The following is an 18525-nucleotide window of genomic DNA, read 5'->3' on the forward strand; positions in this document are numbered from 1 at the left end:
ATTGTTATCTATCTATCTATCTATCTATCTATCTATCTATCTATCTATCTATCTATCTATCTATCTATCTATCTATTATATAGATCAGTCAGCCATGACATTAAATCAAATTAAATTAAAAGCGGGAAAAAACATTGATTTTCTCATGATATCATCACTTGTCAATGATTTTGTCAAGTTGAAAGCAGGGAAAAAATAGGCAAGGATAAGGATCTGGACATCTCTGGCAAGGTCTAAATTGTGATGGCTTGACAAGTGGGCCACAACTCAAAAAAAGTTTACTGCATTTCATATGTATTGTGGTTAGAACCTACTAAAAATGAACAAAGGAAAGGTCATTTTGACCTTCAAAATTCGAATGTACTGATCTACTAAATTAATCAAGCATTTGAAGGATAGCTGGTTAATGATTACCGGTACAATCCATAAAAACTCCACTATTCCACCCAGAATTTCAATAAAAAGTTGTGGTTGGTCTCAAAGGAGATGGTCACTATAGCTATGTTGAAACTTCAATTCAATAGAATGTATATGATATATTTTCAGAGTTCTTCTTGTAGAGATACAACTGCAAGTGGCAAAGGAGAAGTTTCATGGTATATATCTATTATATTTTATTCACATTTAATTGGACTTTGCAATAAATTTAATTTTAGGGTCCTCCTGGTAGAGATGGAAATCCAGGTGGCAAAGGAGAAATGGTATGTATGACACAATAAAGAACTCAAATTTCTTTTATTTTAATACATATAGTGGAACCTATCAATTACTTTTATCCTTAAAAGGGTCCTGGTGGTGTGACTGGTGCTCCTGGTCTTGCTGGTGCTCGTGGTCCTCCTGGTCCACCTGGGTCTAACGGAACTCCTGGCTTACGTGGTGGACCAGTAAGTAACCAGAAACCATTGCATTGTCTGAAACATTATCATATATTTAATACATGAGTACCTTTGCTTGGAAATTCCTTGGTTTTTGCAAGTTTTTCTGTAAAAAAATGTTTTATTAAATCGTTCTTGTTATTTCTTGGCAATTTGATATTTTTTACAAGGATATAAAATTTGTCTAAGAACTGAATATTTTTATATAGGGTAGAATCTGTGATTTTCTCCATCAGAGGATGCTGCAATAATTTCATCACACAGAATTTTCTCAAAGTTTTTAGGACGGACTTATAAAAAGTGCATGAATTTCATGTGTTTTTTACAAGAATTTTTGTTGCTTTCTGTTTTGTATTGGCGTTAGATAATATTGTCATACTTTTTTTATCTATCTAAAGCCTGCTGTGTTATAAAAATAATGCAAATAACTATCCAAAAAGCAAGAAATAACTTACAAAAAACTGCACTGTTTGTAGCAATTAAAACACAGTAGTAACACCTATTGGGGTAATAATATATCGGATAGGTCACAAATATATATATAAAAATAAAAAAATATACACTATATAAAATTTATACATACACCCAGTGCACTACAGAGAGGGCGATTGATAAACCACTCATGAAGTGAAAGACCACAGCACAATGGAAGACCATAGAGGAAATCCAAGACATGGGTAGTAATGGTAAAAAATATCTTTATGTAATAAACGTGATAATTATACATGAAAATTTTGTAAAAATTGTGCACACACCAGACAATCATATATTATGCCAAACCAAAAAGGAAAATTAATGAAAAAAATAAAAAAACATATATAAAAAAGAATTATAAAAAATATATCCAATATTTTCAGTGTTTCATACGACATATGGTTAATCAGACCCAGACTAAATTTGTTGTGGATGGTATATTATTTCCCTCCAGACTCCAATGAGTGAAATCAGGGGCAGACAACTAAAGTGAAAAAAGTTTGTGCAAATATGCAAATATTTTTCAAAACAATGTGCAACAATACTCAATTGCATCCATATAGGAATAAAGTGCAGTGTGCTACAAAGCCAAAATTTAACAAATGCCCAAGAAACCAATTTCAAAATGTGAAGGAAAAAGGGCCATATATAGCCGTGTTACATAGAGGTAAGTAACCACTAAGATTACTGAGATAAATCAAATGGGTGATCCAAAAAGAAAGTAGTATACCTTTAAGTCCGTCCGGTCATTAAAGAGTGCGCATCCCGACGCGCGTTTCCGTCTGGCGCGTTTAGTCTGGCATAATATATGATTGTCTGGTGTGTGCACAATTTTTTACTAAATTTTCATGTATAATTATCACGTTTATTAAATAAAGATATTTTTTACCATTACTACCCCTGTCTTGGATTTCTTCTATGGTCTTCCATTGTGCTGTGGTCTTTCACTGTTTGTAGCAAGTTTCATATTCTCCTATTGACAGTCAGATAACATCCGGCTGCTGTGTTTATTGCATCCGAAAAAAATGCGGCAAAAAGCAAACAGGAGAAAACAACTAAAAAGTGTCATATTTTTTGTAATACTCTGAGTGTGAAGGCAACTTAGTGGTGTTAACAACATATGATATGGAAACAATAAAAATAAAAATTCTATTCACTAACATTTAATTAAAGTCGATTCCTTGGTATTTTTTAAATAATTCTCAGTGATTTATTTCCTTTTTTTAGGGTGAATCTGGTAAAGATGGCTCAAAAGGAGAGCCCGGGTTAAAAGGAGAGCGTGTAAGTCAATAATTCTGGAATCAAACAAATCTAAACAATCTTGTTAACTTTCCCAAACAAGAATCATGAACAAAACCAAAGTAACTGTTTCATATACAAATGGGAACGTTTATTAAATAAAATATTAAATAAAATATATTATTATACATTAGCAAAAACATAAAAATATAATCAATAAAAAGTGAATCAACCACACATGAAGATGGAGGGGTACAATGGATTCCCCGCAAGAAATGACATGTAATCAGAACTGACCAGAAGTAATGGCACAGAAATACTGATGGGGAGGAACACGTGTATTCATGCAGTAAGAACACTGTACGCCTGACATTCCTGCACATAGAGAGAAGAGCACATGTGAACACTCATAATACTGTATGTATGCTCACCATAGTGGTAAGGTAAAACAGACACAGGGAGCAAAGATTAAAGGTAGAGGCAAAATGCCGAATGTGGTGATGATGTTGAGGAACTCAGATGTATACCACATAAAACTTGCACAAATTGGTTATGGGCTTTGATTACTACGTATGAATTATATTTATGCAGAATGCATGTTAGCGGTGCTGGACATCCGAGTTCCTCATTATCTGCACTGCATTTGGTATACTGGCTTCACCTTATGCATGTCCTAAAGGTGTACCTTACGCAGTATTAAACAACCGCCGACTGGTAATATGTTTACTGGCTCACTTAGCGGTTTCCACAAGCAGACCTCGCATGAGATGTGAACTGAGCCATCTGTAATAGATTGTTCATTGCACATAGGCTGCCATTGTTCTTGGCAGCACAGGTCCTGCTTACAACAGGATGATGCACTGCCGAGAACAATCTACTTTTGGCTTGGTCAAAACAAAGGATCATGGTGAAAAAGACCATCCATGATGATGTTTACTTTGTTGTCCCTAAACAACTTGTTATGGTTCCCTTGAGTGTGTGTGTGTGATTTGGGGGTTTGCTGCTTACACCTCTCTGAGCCACAACTGGTTTCCCTCTTTGAGAAAGCTACGCGAAACGTGTGTTAGGGGGGTCGTTCCAGGGTCCCAGGCGCTGATTATTTACACCATGGGTAAGACAGTTTGCTTCCTGTATGCATCTTAAATGGTTTTGTTTCCTCTATATATGGTGACACTTGTCCACATGGAAACAATTGCTGCTTACTGTGATAGGGTGTTCCAAACTATATGCTATTTTTAGCCAGATATATATGGCAATACACCATATCTCTTTTTATATTAATACTAGCTGAAGAGCCCGGCGTTGCCTGGGCATAGTAAATATCTGTGGTTAGTTATAGCACCTCACTTCTCTTATTTTCCCATCACGCCTCTCATTTTCCCAATCACATCTTTCATTTTCCCCCTCACATCTCTCATTTTCTCCCTCACATCTCTCATTTTCTCCCTCACTCCTCTCATTCCCCCCTAACACTTGTCATTTCAACCTCACATCTGTTATATACCTGTAGGTCATCTGCTCCTGTATATAGTATATACCTGTGTGTCATCTCCTCCTGTATATAGTATGTACCTGTATGTCATCTCCTCCTCTATATAGTATATACCTGTGTGTCATCTCTCCTGTATATAGTATATATCTGTGTGTCAGCTCCCCTGTATATAGTATATACCTGTGTGTCATCTCCTCCTGTATTAGACCTCGTTCACACGTTATTTGCTCAGTTTTTTTACCTCAGTATTTGTAAGCTAAATTGGCAGCCTGATAAATCCCCAGCCAACAGGAAGCCCTCCCCCTGGCAGTATATATTAGCTCACACATACACATAATAGACAGGTCATGTGACTGACAGCTGCCGTATTTCCTATATGGTACATTTGTTGTAGTTTGTCTGCTTATTAATCAGATTTTTATTTTTGAAGGATAAGACCAGACTTGTGTGTGTTTTAGGGCGAGTTTCGTTTGTCAAGTTGTGTGTGTTGAGTTGCGTGTGGCAACATGCATGTAGCGACTTTTGTGAGATGAGTTTTGTGTGGCAACATGCGTGTAGCAACTTTTTGTGTGTCGAGTTGCATGTGACAGGTTAGTGTAGCAACTTGTGTGCAGCAAGTTTTGCGCATGGCGAGTTTTGCGCGTGGCGAGTTTTGTGTGGTGCCTTTTGAGTATGTGCAAGTTTTGTGTGAGGCAAATTGTGCATGTGTTGCAACTTTTGTGCATGTGGCAATTTTTCCGCGTGTGCAAGTTTTGCGTGTGGCGAGTTTTCCATGAGGTGAGTTTTGCACTTGTGGCGAGTTTTGCAAGAGCCTAGTTTTTGCATGTGGCGAGTTCTGCGCGTGGCGAGTTTTGAGCGGCGACTTTTGTGTTTCGACTTTTATGTGGCGAGGTTGGAGAATGTGTGGTGAAATGTGTGCTGAGGGTGATATGTGTTCAAGCACGTGGTAGTGTGTGGCGCATTTTGTGTGTGTGTTCATATCCCCGTGTGTGGTGAGTATCCCATGTCGGGGCCCCACCTTAGCAACTGTACGGTATATACTCTTTGGCGCCATCGCTCTCACTCTTTACGTCCCCCTTGTTCACATCTGGCAGCTGTCAATTTGCCTCCAACACTTTTCCTTTCATTTTTTCCCATTATGTAGATAGGGGCAAAATTGTTTGGTGAATTGGAAAGCACGGGGTTAAAATTTCACGTCACAACATAGCCTATGACGCTCTCAGGGTCCGGACGTGTGACTGTGCAAAATTTTGTGGCTGTAGTTTCGACGCCTCCAACACTTTTCCTTTTTCTTTTTTCCCCATTATGTAGATAGGGGCAAAATTGTTTGGTGAATTGGAACGCGGGGGGTTAAAATTTCACCTCACAACATAGCCTATGACGCTCTCGGGGTCCAGATGTGTGACTGTGCAAAATTTTATGGCTGTAGCTTCGACGCCTCCAACACTTTTCCTTTCACACTTTTCCCCATTATGTAGATAGGGGCAAAATTGTTTGGTGAATTGGAATGCGCGGGGTTAAAATTTCGCCTCACAACATAGCCTATGACGCTCTCGGGGTCCAGACGTGTGACTGTGCAAAATTTTGTGGCTGTAGCTTCGACGCCTCCAACACTTTTCCTTTCACTTTTTTCCCATTATGTAGATAGGGGCAAAATTGTTTGGTGAATTGGAACGCGCGGGGTTAAAATTTCACCTCACAATATAGCCTACTAGCTGAAGAGCCCGGCGTTGCCTGGGCATAGCAAATATCTGTGGTTAGTTATAGCACGTCACTTCTCTTATTTTCCCATCACGCCTCTCATTTTCCCCCTCACATCTCTCATTTTCTCCCTCACACCTCTCATTTTCTCCCTCACTCCTCTCATTCCCCCCTAACACTTGTCATTTCGACCTCACATCTGTCATTTTCCGATCACTACACTATTTTCCCTCACTCCTCTCATTTTGCACTCACACCTTTTCATTTTCACCTCACACCTCTCATTTTCACCTCCGTATATACATGTTTGTCATCTCCCTTATATATAGTATACACCTGTATGTCATCTCCTGTATATAGTATATACCTGTATGTCATCTCCCCTGTATATAGTATATACCTGTGTGTCATCTCCCCTGTATATAGTATATACCTGTATGTCATCTCCTCCTATATATAGTATATACCTGTATGTCATCTCCTCCTATATATAGTATATACCTGTATGTCATCTCCTCCTATATATAGTATATACCTGTATGTCATCTCCTTCTATATATAGTATATACCTGTATGTCATCTCCTCCTGCATATAGTATATACATGTGTGTCATCTCCCCTGTATATAGTATATATCTGTGTCATCTCCTCCTGTATATAGTATATACCTGCATGTCATCTTCTATATATAGCGTGTACCTGTATGTCATCTCCTCCGGTATATAGTATATACCTGTAGGTAATCTGCTCCTGTATATAGTATATACCTGTGTGTCATCTCCTCCTGTATTTAGTATATACCTGTATGTCATCTCCTCCTGTATATAGTATGTACCTGTATGTCATCTCCTCCTCTATATAGTATATACCTGTGTGTTATCTCCCCTGTATATAAAATGTACCTGTGTGATCTCCTGTATTAGACCTCGTTCACACGTTATTTGCTCATTATTTTTACCTCAGTATTTGTAAGCTAAATTGGCAGCCTGATAAATCCCCAGCCAACAGGAAGCCCTCCCCCTGGCAGTATATATTAGCTCACACATACACATAATAGACAGGTCATGTGACTGACAGCTGCTGTATTTCCTATATGGTACATTTGTTGCTCTTGTAGTTTGTCTGCTTATTAATCAGATTTTTATTTTTGAAGGCTAATACCAGACTTTTGTGTGTTTTAGGGTGAGTTTCGTTTGTCAAGTTGTGTGTGGCGACATGCATGTAATGACTTTTGTGAGATGAGTTTTGTGTGGCAACATGCGTGTAGCAACTTTTTGTGTGTCGAGTTGCATGTAACAGGTTAGTGTAGCAAGTTGTGTGCAGCAAGTTTTGCGAATGGCGAGTTTTGCGCGTGGTGAGTTTTATGTCTGGTGCCTTTTGAGTATGTGCAAGTTTTGTGTGAGGCAACTTTTGCATGTGTTGCAAATTTTGTGCATGTGGCAATTTTTCCATGTGTGCAAGTTTTGCGTGTGGTGAATTTTCCATGAGGTGAGTTTTGCACTTGTGGCGAGTTTTGCGGGAGCCTAGTTTTTGCATGTGGCGAGTTTTGCGCGTGGCGAGTTTTGAGCGGCGACTTTTGTGTTTCGACTTTTATGTGGCGAGGTTGGTGTATGTGTGGTGAAATGTGTGCTGAAGGTGGTATATGTGTTCAAGCACGTGGTAGTGTGTGGCGCATTTTGTGTGTGTGTTCATATCCCCATGTGTGGTGAGTATCTCATGTCGGGGCCCCACCTTAGCAACTGATTGGTATATACTCTTTTGCGCCATCGCTCTCATTCTTTAAGTCCTCCTTGTTCACATCTGGCAGCTGTCAATTTACCTCCAACACTTTTCCTTTCACTTTTCCCCATTATGTAGATAGGGAAAAATAGTTTGGTGAATTGGAAAGCGCGGGGTTAAAATTTCACCTCACAACGTAGCCTATGATGCTCTCAGGGTCCAGACGTGTGACTGTGCAAAATTTTGTGGCTGTAGCTGCGACGCCTCCCAACACTTTTCCTTTCACTTTTTTCCCCATTATGTAGATAGGGGCAAAATTGTTTGGTGAATTGGAATGCGCGGGGTTAAAATTTCGCCTCACAATATAGCCTATGATGCTCTCGGGGTCCAGACGTGTGACTGTGCAAAATTTTGTGGCTGTAGCTGCGACGGTGCAGATGCCAATCCCGGACATACACACACACACACACACACACACACACACACACACACACACACACATTCAGCTTTATATAGTAGATGACGCTCTCGGGGTCCAGACGTATGACTGTGCAAAATTTTGTGGCTGTAGCTGCGACGGTGCAGATGCCAATCCCGGACATACACACACACACACACACACACACTTGTGAATTCTGTGGCTGAATTCACTCCTGTGGTCACAAGTGGTACTGCAGCTTCTGAGCTTCCTTCCTCAGGTGTTCTGGTGAGCTCGTTAGCTGCTTTGTTACTTAACTCCGCCTGATGCTGCTATCCCTGCTCCTTGTCAATGTTCCAGTGTTGGATCTGAGCTTCTCCTGATTGTTCCCGTGACCTGCTGCTCTGTATAGCTAAGTGCTTTTTTGCTATTTGGTTGCTTTTTTTTCTGTCCAGCTTGTCTTTTGTTTTGCTGGTAGCTCTGAGAAGCAAAGGGTGTACCGCCGTGCCGTTAGTTCGGCACGGTGGGTCTTTTTTTTCCCCCTTTGCGTGGTTCTTGCTTTAGGGTTTTTTGTAGACTGCAAAGTTCGCTTTACTATCCTCGCTCTGTCTAAGATTATCGGGCCCCACTTTGCTGAATCTATTTCATCCCTACGTTTTGTCTTTTCATCTTACTCACAGTCATTATATGTGGGGGGCTGCCTTTTCCTTTGGGGTATTTCTCTGGGGGCAAGTCAGGCCTATTTTTCTATCTTCAGGCTAGCTAGTTTCTTAGGCTGTGCCGAGTTGCATAGGTAGTTGCTAGGCGCAATCCACAGCCGCTTTTAGTTGTGTTTAGGATAGGATCAGGTGTGCTGTCTACAGAGTTTCCACGTCTCAGAGCTCGTTCTTTTGTTTTTTGGTATTTGTCAGATCACTGTGTGCGCTCGGATCGCTAGGCGCACTGTGTCTCTGGATTGCCTTCATTACACCTGTCATTAGCAAACATAACAGTACAAGGAGCCAAACTAATGATTCTCAATAGAGGGAAAGAAAAAGTTCTGACACCATTTTTTTTTCTCTGCTCTGTGTTCACTTTTTTTTTTTCCCCCTAGACATTTGGGTGATTCTGGACACAGGTGTGGACATGGATATTCAGGGTCTGTGCTCTTCAATGGATAATCTCGTTATAAATGTACAAAAGATTCAAGATACTATTGATCAGAAATCTATGTTAGAACCAAGAATTCCTATTCCTGATTTGTTTTTTGGAGATAGAACTAAGTTTCTAAGTTTCAAAAATAATTGTAAGCTTTTTCTGGCCTTGAAACCTCATTCTTCTGGTAATCCTATTCAACAAGTTTTGATTATTATTTCTTTTTTGCGCGGCGACCCTCAAGACTGGGCATTTTCTCTTGCGCCAGGAGACCCTGCATTGAGTAGTGTCGATGCATTTTTCCTGGCGCTCGGATTACTGTACGATGAGCCTAATTCAGTGGATCAGGCTGAGAAAAATTTGCTGGCTTTGTGCCAGGGTCAGGATGATATAGAAGTATATTGTCAGAAATTTAGGAAATCGTCAGTACTCACTCAGTGGAATGAATCTGCGCTGGCAGCTTTGTTCAGAAAGGGTCTCTCTGAGGCTCTTAAGGATGTCATGGTGGGATTTCCTATGCCTGCTGGTTTGAATGAGTCTTTGTCTTTGGCCATTCAGATCGGTCGACGCTTGCGCGAGCGTAAATCTGTGCACCATTTGGCGGTATTGCCTGAGGTTAAACCTGAGCCTATGCAGTGCAATAGGACTATGACCAGAGTTGAACGGCAAGAATACAGACGTCTGAATGGGCTGTGTTTCTACTGTGGTGATTCCACTCATGCTATTTCTGATTGTCCTAAGCGCACTAAGCGGTCCGCTAGGTCTGCCGTCATTGGTACTGTACAGTCCAAATTCCTTCTGTCCATTACCCTGATATGCTCTTTGTCGTCGTTTTCTGTCATGGCGTTTGTGGATTCAGGCGCTGCCCTGAATCTGATGGATTTGGATTATGCTAAACGTTGTGGGTTTTTCTTGGAGCCTTTGCGGTGTCCTATTCCATTGAGAGGAATTGATGCTACACCTTTGGCCAAGAATAAACCTCAGTACTGGGCCCAGCTGACCATGTGCATGGCTCCTGCACATCAGGAAGTTATTCGCTTTCTGTTGTTGCATAATCTGCATGATGTGGTCGTGTTGGGGTTGCCATGGCTACAAACCCATAATCCAGTATTGGATTGGAATTCCATGTCGGTGTCCAGCTGGGGTTGTCAGGGGGTACATGGTGATGTTCCATTTTTGTCGATTTCGTCATCCACCCCTTCTGAGGTCCCAGAGTTCTTGTCTGATTATCAGGATGTATTTGAAGAGCCCAAGTCCGATGCCCTACCTCCGCATAGGGATTGTGATTGTGCTATCAATTTGATTCCTGTTAGTAAATTCCCTAAAGGTCGATTATTTAATTTATCCGTGCCCGAACACGCCGCTATGCACAGTTATGTGAAGGAATCCCTGGAGAAGGGACATATTCGCCCATCATCATCACCACTGGGAGCAGGGTTCTTCTTTGTAGCCAAGAAGGATGGTTCGCTGAGACCGTGTATTGATTACCGCCTTCTTAATAAGATCACTGTTAAATTTCAGTATCCCTTGCCATTGTTATCTGACTTGTTTGCTCGGATTAAGGGGGCTAGTTGGTTCACTAAGATAGATCTTCGTGGTGCGTATAATCTGGTGAGAATCAGGCAAGGAGATGAATGGAAAACTGCATTCAATACGCCCGAGGGTCATTTTGAGTATCTAGTGATGCCGTTCGGACTTGCCAATGCTCCATCTGTGTTTCAGTCTTTTATGCATGACATCTTTCGTGAATATCTGGATAAATTCCTGATTGTTTACTTGGATGACATTTTGATCTTCTCAGATGATTGGGAGTCTCATGTGAAGCAGGTCAGAATGGTTTTTCAGGTCCTGCGTGCTAATTCTTTGTTTGTGTAGGGATCAAAGTGTCTCTTCGGTGTGCAGAAAGTTTCATTTTTGGGGTTCATCTTTACCCCTTCTACTATCGAGATGGATCCAGTTAAGGTCCAAGCCATCCAGGATTGGATTCAGCCGACATCTCTGAAAAGTCTGCAAAAGTTCCTGGGCTTTGCTAATTTTTATCGTCACTTCATCTGTAATTTTTCTAGCATTGCCAAACCATTGACCGATTTGACCAAGAAGGGTGCTGATTTGGTTAATTGGTCTTCTGCTGCTGTGGAAGCTTTTCAGGAGTTGAAGCGTCGTTTTTGTTCTGCCCCTGTGTTGTGTCAGCCAGATGTTTCTCTTCCGTTCCAGATCGAGGTTGATGCTTCTGAGATTGGAGCAGGGGCGGTTTTGTCACAGAGAGGTTCTGATTGCTCAGTGATGAAACCATGTGCTTTCTTTTCCAGGAAGTTTTCGCCCGCTGAGCGTAATTATGATGTGGGCAACCGAGAGTTGCTGGCCATGAAGTGGGCATTCGAGGAATGGCGCCATTGGCTTGAAGGAGCCAAGCATCGCGTGGTGGTATTGACTGATCATAAGAACTTGACTTATCTCGAGTCTGCCAAGCACTTGAATCCTAGACAGGCCCGTTGGTCGTTATTTTTTGCCCGCTTCGACTTTGTGATTTCGTACCTTCCAGGCTCTAAAAATGTGAAGGCGGATGCTCTGTCTAGGAGTTTTGTGCCCGACTCTCCGGGTTTATCTGAGCCAGCGGGTATCCTCAAGGAAGGAGTCATTGTGTCTGCCATCTCCCCTGATTTGCGGCGGGTGCTGCAAAAATTTCAGGCGAATAAACCTGATCGTTGTCCAGCGGAGAAACTGTTCGTCCCTGATAGGTGGACTAATAAACTTATCTCTGAACTTCATTGTTCGGTGTTGGCTGGTCATCCTGGAATCTTTGGTACCAGAGAGTTAGTGGCTAGATCCTTCTGGTGGCCATCTCTGTCACGGGATGTACGTACTTTTGTGCAGTCCTGTGGGATTTGTGCTAGGGCTAAGCCCTGCTGTTCTCGTGCCAGTGGGTTGCTTTTGCCCTTGCCGGTCCCAAAGAGGCCTTGGACACATATTTCGATGGATTTCATTTCTGACCTTCCCGTTTCTCAAAAGATGTCAGTCATTTGGTTGGTCTGTGATCGCTTTTCTAAAATGGTCCATCTGGTGCCCTTGGCTAAATTGCCTTCCTCCTCTGATTTGGTACCTTTGTTCTTTCAGCATGTGGTTCGGTTGCATGGCATTCCTGAGAATATTGTTTCTGACAGAGGTTCCCAGTTTGTTTCAAGGTTTTGGCGAGCCTTTTGTGGTAGGATGGGCATTGACCTATCCTTTTCCTCGGCTTTCCATCCTCAGACTAATGGCCAGACCGAACGAACCAATCAGACCTTGGAAACATATCTGAGATGTTTTGTTTCTGCTGACCAGGATGATTGGGTGTCCTTTTTGCCGTTGGCTGAGTTCGCCCTTAATAATCGGGCCAGCTCGGCTACCTTGGTTTCTCCATTTTTTTGCAATTCTCGGTTCCATCCTCGTTTCTCTTCAGGACAGGTTGAGTCTTCGGACTGTCCTGGTGTGGATTCTGTGGTGGACAGGTTGCAGCAGATCTGGACTCAGGTAGTGGACAATTTGACCTTGTCCCAGGAAAAGGCTCAACTTTTCGCTAATCGCAGACGCCGTGTGGGTCCCCGACTTCGTGTTGGGGATCTGGTTTGGTTATCTTCTCGTCATATTCCTATGAAGGTTTCCTCTCCTAAATTTAAACCTCGTTTTATTGGTACGTATAGGATTTCTGAGGTTCTCAATCCTGTGTCTTTTCGTTTGACCCTCCCAGACTCCTTTTCCATACATAATGTATTCCATAGGTCGTTGTTGCGGAGATACGTGGCACCTATGGTTCCATCTGTTGAGCCTCCTGCCCCGGTTTTGGTGGAGGGGGAATTGGAGTATATTGTGGAGAAGATTTTGGATTCTCGTGTTTCTAGACGGAAACTCCAGTATCTGGTTAAATGGAAGGGTTATGCTCAGGAAGATAATTCCTGGGTTTTTGCCTCTGATGTTCATGCTCCCGATCTTGTTCGTGCCTTTTATGCGGCTCATCCTGGTCGGCCTGGGGGCTCTGGTGAGGGTTCGGTGACCCCTCCTCAAGGGAGGGGTACTGTTGTGAATTCTGTGGCTGAATTCACTCCTGTGGTCACAAGTGTTACTGCAGCTTCTGAGCTTCCTTCCTCAGGTGTTCTGGTGAGCTCGTTAGCTGCTTCGTTACTTAACTCCGCCTGATGCTGCTATCCCTGCTCCTTGTCAATGTTCCAGTGTTGGATCTGAGCTTCTCCTGTTTGTTCCTGTGACCTGCTGCTCTGTATAGCTAAGTGCTTTTTTGCTATTTTGTTGCTTTTTTTTCTGTCCAGCTTGTCTTTTGTTTTGCTGGTAGCTCTGAGAAGCAAAGGGTGTACCGCCGTGCCGTTAGTTCGGCACGGTGGGTCTTTTTTTCCCCCTTTGCGTGGTTTTTGCTTTAGGGTTTTTTGTAGACTGCAAAGTTCGCTTTACTATCCTCGCTCTGTCTAAGATTATCGGGCCCCACTTTGCTGAATCTATTTCATCCCTACGTTTTGTCTTTTCATCTTACTCACAGTCATTATATGTGGGGGGCTGCCTTTTCCTTTGGGGTATTTCTCTGGGGGCAAGTCAGGCCTATTTTTCTATCTTCAGGCTAGCTAGTTTCTTAGGCTGTGCCGAGTTGCATAGGTAGTTGCTAGGCGCAATCCACAGCCGCTTTTAGTTGTGTTTAGGATAGGATCAGGTGTGCTGTCTACAGAGTTTCCACGTCTCAGAGCTCGTTCTTTTGTTTTTTGGTATTTGTCAGATCACTGTGTGCGCTCGGATCGCTAGGCGCACTGTGTCTCTGGATTGCCTTCATTACACCTTTCATTAGCAGACATAACACACACATTCAGCTTTATATATTAGACTAGCTGAAGAGCCCGGCATTGCCTGGGCATAGTAAATATCTGTGGTTAGTTATAGCACGTCACTTCTCTTATTTTCCCATCACGCCTCTCATTTTCCCAATCACATCTTTAATTTTCCCCCTCACATCTCTCATTTTCTCCCTCAGACCTCTCATTTTCTCCCTCACTCCTCTCATTCCCACCTAACACTTGTCATTTCGACCTCACATCTGTCATTTTCCGATCACTACACTATTTTCCCTCACTCCTCTCATTTTGCACTCACACCTTTTCATTTTCACCTCACACCTCTCATTTTCACCTCAGTATATACATGTTTGTCATCTCCCTTATATATAGTATACACCTGTATGTCATCTCCTGTATATAGTATATACCTGTATGTCATCTCCCCTGTATATAGTATATACCTGGTGTGTGTCATCTCCCCTGTATATAGTATATACCTGTATGTCATCTCCTCCTATATATAGTATATACCTGTATGTCATCTCCTCCTATATATAGTATATACCTGAATGTCATCTCCTCCTATATATAGTATATACCTGTATGTCATCTCCTTCTATATATAGTACATACCTGTATGTCATCTCCTCCTGTATATAGTATATACCAGTGTGTCATCTCCCCTGTATATAGTATATATCTGTGTATCATCTCCTCCTTTATATAGTATATACCTGTATGTCATCTTCTATATATAGCATATACCTGTATGTCATCTCCTCCTGTATATAGTATATACCTGTAGGTAATCTGCTCCTGTATATAGTATATACCTGTGTGTCATCTCCTCCTGTATATAGTATATACCTGTATGTCATCTCCTCCTGTATATAGTATGTACCTGTATGTCATCTCCTCCTCTATATAGTATATACCTGTGTGTCATCTCTCCTGTATATAGTATATATCTGTGTGTAATCTCCCCTGTATATAGTATATACCTGTGTGATCTCCTGTGTTAGACCTCGTTCACACGTTATTTGCTCAGTATTTTTACCTCAGTATTTGTAAGATAAATTGGCAGCCTGATCCCCAGCCAACAGGAAGCCCTCCCCCCTGGCAGTATATATTAGCTCACACATACACATAATAGACAGGTCATGTGACTGACAGCTGCCGTATTTCCTATATGGTACATTTGTTGCTCTTGTAGTTTGTCTGCTTATTAATCAGATTTTTATTTTTGAAGGCTAATACCAGACTTGTGTGTGTTTTAGGGTGAGTTTCGTTTGTCAAGTTGTGTGTGGCGACATGCATGTAACGACTTTTGTGAGATGAGTTTTGTGTGGCAACATGCGTGTAGCAACTTTTTGTGTGTCGAGTTGCATGTGACAGGTTAGTGTAGCAAGTTGTGTGCAGCAAGTTTTGCGCATGGCGAGTTTTGCGCGTGGTGAGTTTTATGTCTGGTGCCTTTTGAGTATGTGCAAGTTTTGTGTGAAGCAACTTTTGCATGTGTTGCAAATTTTGTGCATGTGGCAATTTTTCCGCGTGTGCAAGTTTTGCGTGTGTCGAGTTTTCCATGAGGTGAGTTTTGCACTTGTGGCGCATTTTGCGTGAGCCTAGTTTTTGCATGTGGCGAGTTTTGCAGGTGGCGAGTTTTGAGCGGCGACTTTTGTGTTTCGACTTTTATTTGGCGAGGTTGGTGTATGTGTGGTGAACTGTGTGCTGAGGTTGGAATATGTGTTCAAGCACGTGGTAGTGTGTGGCGCATTTTGTGTGTGTGTTCATATCCCCGTGTGTGGTGAGTATCCCATGTCGGGGCCCCATCTTAGCAACTGTACGGTATATACTCTTTGGCGCCATCGCTCTCATTCTTTAAGTCCCCCTTGTTCACATCTGGCAGCTGTCAATTTGCCTCCTACACTTTTCCTTTCACTTTTCCCCATTATGTAGATAGGGGCAAAATTGTTTGGTGAATTGGAAAGCGCGGAGTTAAAATTTCACCTCACAACATAGCCTATGACGCTCTCAGGGTCCAGACGTGTGACTGTGCAAAATTTTGTGCCTGTAGCTGCGACGCCTCCAACACTTTTCATTTCACTTTTTCCCCATTATGTAGATAGGGGAAAAATGGTTTGGTGAATTGGAAAGCGCGGGGTTAAAATTTCACCTCACAATGTAGCCTATGACCCTCTCAGAGTCCAGACGTGTGACTGTGCATAATTTTGTTTCTGTAGCTGCGACGGTGCAGATGCCAATCCCGGACACACACACACACACACACACACACACACACACACACACACACACACACACACACACACACACACACACACACACACACACACACACACACACACACACACACACACACACACATTCAGCTTTATATAGTAGATAGGTGCTTTTGTTACTAATATCATGGTGATTGTACCTATGTCTGTGCCTGGGATCAGGATGTTTTACTAGGGTCTCCTTGCTTCTGTTTGTTATCTTTATTATATATTTTTTCTATGTAACTTTAATAAAAATATATTTATATTTATTACTTTCGTATAGAACTCCATTTTTTTCTTTGTTATTTGATGGTACTGGGACCATTTAAGTATGAGACAAATCAGTGAGACCACAATACGTTTTAAAAAGATAAAAATGCAGTTACTGGCATGCGTCGACCAGGGTTTTAAAACTAGATAACATGCATGATACTTCTTTTACATTTCTTTTACATTAGGCAGAGGTTCATACTTATATTGAGTATCATATGACATATTGATCATATGGTTCCAATTCAAGAGTGACAGAATACTTCTCAAGCTTTCATGCTCTGACCTTCACTTTCTTTATCCTCCACTGTAATGAGCACCCATGTTCTTCCCAGGTTGCAATGACACTTTATAAACCTCCAAGACCGGTTTATATGTTGCTCCATAGCCCACTCCTTACTAGCTGTGCACAATACAGAGTACATACCACTATACCTTTCTGTAGAGCACAGTAACTCCAGGCAGCTGAACGGCTTCTCAGATAACAGGTGCCACACTATAAGTCTCCAGAAAATCCAGGTACAGAGATGAATGGGTGGCACTCCATATCTGGTAAAATTCTCCTCTGTTCAAGCAAAATTATAGCATGGATGCAAGGGGAGCAGGTCACCAGGTGGATGATGGCAATTTTGCACACAGCCAACACTTTAACGGGTCCAAGTACCTTGACTCATTGAAGTGTAGGCTGTACGGGAAACAGATGTCATCCACATGATGACCCACTCCCCCTGCATCCATGTTATAACTTTGGTTGAATGAAGGAATATTTTACAGGATTCCTGAGTGCTGCCCATTCATCTCTGCACATGGATACTTCTTACTAACTGCCTAGGGGAATTATGTCTCCTTCAGCTCTGTTTATTACTACAGTAGGTACTCATTGATTGTGAAAAGGAACCTTCTTGTTACTTCTCTTTCTATCTCTGCACTCCGGCATCTAAGTAGTCACTTGCTATTGAACTTGTTCTAGAACTTTTTAACCCTTCAGTTTTTCTGTCACTAACACACTCTCCCACTTTTGGCCTTCTAATGAGCAATACGTCTTATCTCTTCAATTTCTTCTTTCTAACTGGCTCACAAAACAGGAACCAGCTTCTAGCATGCCCATGTAGCTCTCCCCACCTGGGCTGGGTTCTAACTGTTCACCCTATCCACAGGTTAACTAAATTGCTGTTGCATACAGTATGTAAAAATCACATGTAAAACAGGTTATTCAATACATCAATGTAATAAATCTTCAGAAAGGGCGTCAGGACAACTTCTCCACTTTTACCATTTCACCTGATAAACTAATTTTGTTCGTTCATCAAGTGATCTCCGGCCTGATGAGACTTCATGATTATTGTGAAACTAGATGGTGGCCCGATTCTAACGCATCGGGTATTCTAGAATATGTATGTATGCATATAGCTGCCACATAGTATATAGCACAGGCCACGTAGTATATAGGAGTACTACGTGGCCTGTGGTATATACCATGTGGCTGCTATATACATACATACATATTGTAGAATACCCGATGCGTTAATATAGGCCACGCAGTAAATAACACAGCCCACGTAGTATATAACACAGCCCACACAGTATATAGCAGCCACGCAGTATATAGCAGCCACGCAGTATATAACACAGCCCATGTAGTATGTAACACTGGCCACGTAATATATAACACAGCCCACGTAATATATAGCACACCCCACATAGTATCTAACAGTGGCCACGTAGTATACAGCACGCAGTATAGAACACAGCCACGTAGGATATAACACTGCCCACGTAGTATATAGCAGCCATGTAGTATATAACGCAGCCCACGCAGTATAGAACACAGCCCACATAGTATCTAACACTGGCCAGGTAGTATATAGCAGCCACGCGGTATCTAACACAGCCCACGTAGTATTTAGCAGTGTGGGCACCATATCCCTGTTAAAAAAAATAATTAAAATAAAAAATAGTTATACACTCACCCGGCGGGATCCAGCGTAGATCTAGCAAACCTCTGGCGATGCGCGCGGTTTCCGCCATCCTACATTCCTAGGATGCATTGCGAAATTACCCAGGTCACTTAGCGGTCTTGCGAGACCGCTAAGTCTTCTGGGTAATTTTGCAATGC

The 18525-nt window shown here is 42.0% G+C and overlaps 1 protein-coding gene across 1 annotated transcript in view; it reads left to right on the forward strand.

Moving 5' to 3' along the window:
- Positions 1 to 18525, forward strand: part of COL3A1 (collagen type III alpha 1 chain) — a 335593-nt gene that overhangs the window by 141747 nt on the left and 175321 nt on the right. Inside the window, exons 17-19 of the mRNA XM_069733786.1 lie at positions 657 to 701; positions 786 to 884; positions 2577 to 2630. Coding sequence (XP_069589887.1) covers positions 657 to 701; positions 786 to 884; positions 2577 to 2630 — 198 coding nt within the window. The remainder of the gene's footprint in view (positions 1 to 656; positions 702 to 785; positions 885 to 2576; positions 2631 to 18525) is intronic.

Source organism: Ranitomeya imitator, chromosome 7, assembly GCF_032444005.1.
Source record: "Ranitomeya imitator isolate aRanImi1 chromosome 7, aRanImi1.pri, whole genome shotgun sequence".
Classification (NCBI taxonomy): Eukaryota; Metazoa; Chordata; class Amphibia; order Anura; family Dendrobatidae; genus Ranitomeya; species Ranitomeya imitator.